Genomic DNA, 5,295 nt, shown 5'->3' on the forward strand with positions numbered 1-5,295 from the left:
GAAACCCACAACCTTCCTCTAGTTCTTAAATGCTTCCTCCCCCCAACTACCATGACCCCAATTCTGCCTTGCAAACCTGGTTAGACCAGAGGATGCACAGCGATACAGATGGGAATTGGAAACGCAGGGAATCTAGGACAGATGAACCCCTCAGGATCAGGGATGACGGTAATACCAGGAGGGAAGGGGTGGGGGGTAGAAAGGGGAAATTGATCACAGGGATCTACATATAAACAAATTCTTAATGTGGCAGCAGCAGCTAACAATTCATGTCTCGCTCTGCAGACAACCGTGTGGGCAACTGCTACCTGAAGTTTGGTCCTCGAGGCGACGGGAGTCTGTCTTGCAACACTGAGATTGGGGTGGGTGTCAGTCGCTCCTCCTGCTGCTGCTCTCTGGGGAAGGCCTGGGGAAATCCCTGTGAGACATGCCCACCTGTCAATAGCAGTAAGTATGGCGCTGGGGAGGGGAGCCCCCCCTGGGATCTAAAGACTGGTTGTCCTTGTATTCCCGCCTGGGCTGGAGGGCTGGGGAAGTAGTGAGGACAGAAAATTACATTTTGGACAGCTTTCAAATATTATGCTGAAACCAGCTAAGAGTATTTTACATAACAGGTATTTACATTCCCTCACCTTACTGTTTTCATGAGGTGAAAAACAAAACAAAATCTTCCGTCCGAAATTGAATAGCCATAGGACCAATTCTCCAGACCAAAGATGAAGGCCGCTCCTGGTTCTTCTCGAAGGTTGCTTAGTTCCGGTTCATAGGGATGTGTTGTATTCCTTAAGTCAATCGTAGAATGCCGTCCTTTGAAACATTATTTTCTGATAGTGCCACAGACCAAAGCCTTTATACTCTGGAGTTTTCACTTGCTAACCAAAAAGTTACGAAGTGAATTGTCTGCGAGGGATTTTTTTTTTCTTTAATTGAAAACAAATGGTTTTTGGTATTCTACTGGGTATATAAATTTATGAAGAAGTGATCTTATTTCATCTAAAATGTAATAAATATTACTTTAAATCTATTTGAAAAGACACTGAGGAAAATATGACCATGCCCCTTGGGGTGGGTGTTTTGACCCTGGCAGCTGCTGGATTCCTGCTCTGTGCCCCAGCCCTTTCAATCGAAATATCAAATCTCGTGTGTTCTGTTCTTTTGCAGCTGAATATTACACCCTGTGTCCCGGAGGGGAAGGCTTCAGACCTAACCCCATTACCATCATCTTAGAAGGTGAGCTCACCAGCGTCACCCATACTGAACCAAATTGACAGGAGGTTTACATTGGAGAAAACTGATAGAAAAGCTAATGTCGAACAATCCCAAGAAAGCGAATAAGCGAAATTACAGATGGTCAATCAGTGACGACGATGATAAAGGACCATTTATTTTTATTTGAAGATAACAGTCCATTGCAGTGATCCTCCTGTTTGATTGTTCTGAAGAAATGCTAGTGTTATGATTATCCCCAAGTGAAATCATCCCTCTTCTCTTTAATCATGGTTTTCGAGTCAGGGCACATTTTCAGCACAACACCAAGAAAGCCCATGGTGGATGGGAATGAAAGAATACCGAGAGTTTAATTTTAGATGTGCTAACTTTGAGAAAAATTTTAGATAACATGAGAAGAGAAATCAAACAGCAGGTAGATCTAGAATTTAGGGGATAGGGTAAAAAAAATGTGTTCATTTGAGTTTTCTCAGCAACAAAGATATCGTTTAAAACCATGGGGATCCAGAAAGTAATTGTAGATTACTTTGTTGTTGGATTAACCCATTCACTTGGATACGTGGAAGCCTGCAGGTCTTACAAGGTCGCAGGTGTGAAAGTACCAGCCATAACTCTTCTCTGTCAAGGTGGCACGTGTCTTAAGCCAGCTTGTCTCCCCTTTTGCAGACATCGACGAATGTCAGGAGTTACCAGGGCTCTGCCAGGGTGGAAACTGCATCAACACTTTCGGGAGCTTCCAGTGTGAGTGCCCGCAAGGCTACTACCTCAGCGAGGAAACCCGCATCTGTGAAGGTAAGGTACTCAACACTTTGTGAAACAACAGTCCTCTTCAGGCCTGGGGAGAAGGGCCCTGGCCTCAGATGGCATCAAAGATGAGGTAACACTGCCAGTCATCGCTGCTTTCTGTTCAGATCCACACTGTTTACGTGTATGATGATGAAGAAATCAGTTACAGTTCAGGTGCTGCAATTTACTGGGGGGTGAGGGGGAGTTGCTCTGAGTAAATAGCTTGATCAAAAATAAATGGCAAATTGGAGGTGGTGTGAAGCCATCAAACATCAGATAAGTTCAAATGTTAAGGTACATTATGTCTAGCAATAAGATCAAATGAACTATTAAATGAACATTGTGGCAGTTTTTAAAGGTTAGACTACAACGTTTTAAGTTGTTCAAAGGCTGTATGAGCACCTTTTTTGCTTCCGTCACCCTACTTATCAAATGACCTTTCAATCGTCGCCCTGGGCCCCGTCTGCCCACTAGACTGCGAATGTCTTTGGACAAGGTCTGTAGTTTTATAGCTGTAAGCACGGGTGTACAGAAGACTCTCAAGTTTTGTTTAATGAAGTTATAAGCAAATACTTCTAAAATTGAACACTGAATATGTAACATAATTCTTTCCATCATAGCCTTTGTTTTGGAGAATCTTAAGATACATGCAGCTAGAAGAAATGAGATTTACTTGGAGACAAGCAGCAGTGATGCTGCTTCTAGAATCTCCAAATGGTTAGTAATTTGAAAAGAGCTAGAGGTTAAGGTTCACCTGTCCTGTGACCACATTTAGGTTGGCATTAAAATTTAACTTACAGGACATGAGAGAAAGATTTAAAACAAATTCATTTGAAATCTCAATAACATTATAGGTAACATTTAAATTATTTTACACCACTTCGGGATAATTTCTTTTGACCATTTATGTTTTGGAATATTGGGTTGTTTTTTTCTTTTAAAGAAAGACACAAACCATGTCATTCAGATACAGGCAGTCCCTGGGATCAGAACATCCTACTTAGGAACAGTTTGAACTTGCATGAATTTGGAGGATCACCCATAATATCGGGAATAAGATGAGGCTTTCTACTTCTGTAAAGAGTTACAGACTTGGAAACCCACAGAGGCCGTTCTGCCGTGTCACTATGAGTCAGAATAGACTCGATGACAGTGAGATTGATCACTTTGTCCACAATTTAAATAATACAAATTCCTTAGGAAAAAAATGTCATTCATTAATGGGAATGTTTGTCTATTCTAGATATTGATGAATGTTTTGCACATCCTGGTGTGTGTGGGCCAGGGACCTGCTACAACACCCTGGGAAATTACACCTGCATTTGCCCACCTGAATACATGCAGGTCAACGGAGGGCACAACTGCATGGGTAGGTGAATTATTGTTCAGAAAGTTTGGAAATTAAATGTTCATGGTTGATGAAAAGTTTTGAGATCCTCATAACTCCCAACGCACCTTGGTGGCACAGTGGTTAAGTGCTTGATGGCTGAATGATAGGTCAGCAGTAACAAACCACCGGCTGCTCCATGGGGTGACCCTGGGGGATTCTCCTGCCACACAGATTACAGCCTTTGAAACCCTGTGAGCCAGTTCACCTCTGTCCTGCAGGATGGCTATGATTTGGAATTGACTCAACAGCAATGGGTTTTAGAAACTTCTGGACCTGTACCGTGTTTCTAAACTTTGGTTATATACTTACAGCATTTCAAAAAGCTATTACATTGTCTGATATGTTTTATTTTACACTTAGATAAAGTGAAATACAAATTAAGAGAATAACTGTTAATACTGGCTACTTTCTAAATTATGCTTTTGAGTAGAGAAACATCTATAAGTGTACTTTCCCCCAAAAATCGTAAACAATAATTATCGAAAACAGAAGAGATATTAAACTTAAAATGAATTAGGTTTAACTGGGATACCTTCAAATGACTGAGACATTTTTCAAAGTTTTGTGCATGACCGAGTATGTTGCTCATAGATGGTGCCGGCTTTGTTATTAGCAAGGTAATGTTGTGCCTGAGTAGCTTACTTGTTTTTCTGCACGTAGACATGAGAAAAAGCTTTTGCTACAGAAGCTATAATGGAACCACTTGTGAGAATGAGTTGCCTTTTAATGTGACAAAGAGAATGTGCTGCTGCACCTATAATGTGGGTAAAGCCTGGAACAAACCTTGTGAGCCATGCCCAACCCCGGGAACAGGTAAGCAGGCAGCTCCTTCAGTGAGAGGAGTATACATAGATATGTGTGTCTGTGTGTTTATATAATGGCAAATAATGTATGTGGCTTATATACTCATGCACACGTCTCTATCACATATACAGACAAGTGCGTATATGTGTGTACACAGATATATATGCATATGTATCTGATGTGTATACAGATGTGTGTGTATGTACACTGATATATATACTGACAGAATACACACACTCATAAAAGAGGGGCTTTGAAAGTTCATGGAAAAATAGAACTAAACGATACTGGACTTCCCACAATCTTTTGGAAGCCCCGTTGTGTGTGTGTGTGTGCGCGTGTCGCTGTATATTAATATGTTTCATAAATGCAGACATATGCTAATCCCAGAGAGTAACATGGGGGCCAGTCCCCAGGTAGCCCTCCGTGAGGTTCAGACACTAGTTTTCAGACACGTAATTGGAGAGACTGCTGAAGGCTGATCATAGGCACAACTGCAAGAAGAGTTTATAGCACTAGTCCACGTAAACTCCTTATCTCAAGTTCTGCTGTCCAATTATTCATTTATTCTTGGAATGAATAGTTGTGCAGCCATTACCACATGCCAAGCACTGAGCTAGACCTGGATCGTGTAGTATTTTGCTAAAATATATATGATAATCTATAACTGTCAACTTCAGTATTTCTGGTCCAACCTTGAAAATTACACTAAAAAAAGAAACAAAAAACCCAAGTACTTTAATAGCAAAGTGTACCTAAAAGCAACATATATAAAGGGACTCCAAAAAGTTCGTGAACAATGGAATGAAAAGATAATGGAGTTTTTCCAGACTTTTGAAGCACCTTGTTTGTCAAAGTGATTTTTATTTGTACTCATCAGAAAATTCTAGACAGAATTCTAGCTTGTTCTCCAGAGCCATATTCTCCTCACAAACATAGATTCATATGAAAGATAGTGCAGATTATAGTTATATGTTGACACTCTTGTCCTTTAATGCCCGGGAAACTGATCATTTTCATTAACTAGCGGTTACAAGTTAGGCTGCAGACTGCAAGGTCAACAGTTTGTAAGAGCCTGCCACTCCTGG

General features: G+C 40.9%; 1 protein-coding gene across 1 annotated transcript in view; it reads left to right on the forward strand.

Annotated features, from left to right (window-relative positions):
• Positions 1–5,295, forward strand: part of FBN2 (fibrillin 2) — a 266,701-nt gene that overhangs the window by 212,744 nt on the left and 48,662 nt on the right. Inside the window, exons 37-41 of the mRNA XM_004696589.2 lie at positions 286–447; positions 1,162–1,230; positions 1,894–2,019; positions 3,257–3,382; positions 4,064–4,216. Of these exons, the coding sequence (XP_004696646.1) occupies positions 286–447; positions 1,162–1,230; positions 1,894–2,019; positions 3,257–3,382; positions 4,064–4,216 (636 nt within the window). The remainder of the gene's footprint in view (positions 1–285; positions 448–1,161; positions 1,231–1,893; positions 2,020–3,256; positions 3,383–4,063; positions 4,217–5,295) is intronic.

Source organism: Echinops telfairi, unplaced genomic scaffold (genome assembly GCF_000313985.2).
Source record: "Echinops telfairi isolate 266 unplaced genomic scaffold, ASM31398v2 ScPeMD7_7469;HRSCAF=8507_1, whole genome shotgun sequence".
NCBI classification, from domain to species: Eukaryota; Metazoa; Chordata; class Mammalia; order Afrosoricida; family Tenrecidae; genus Echinops; species Echinops telfairi.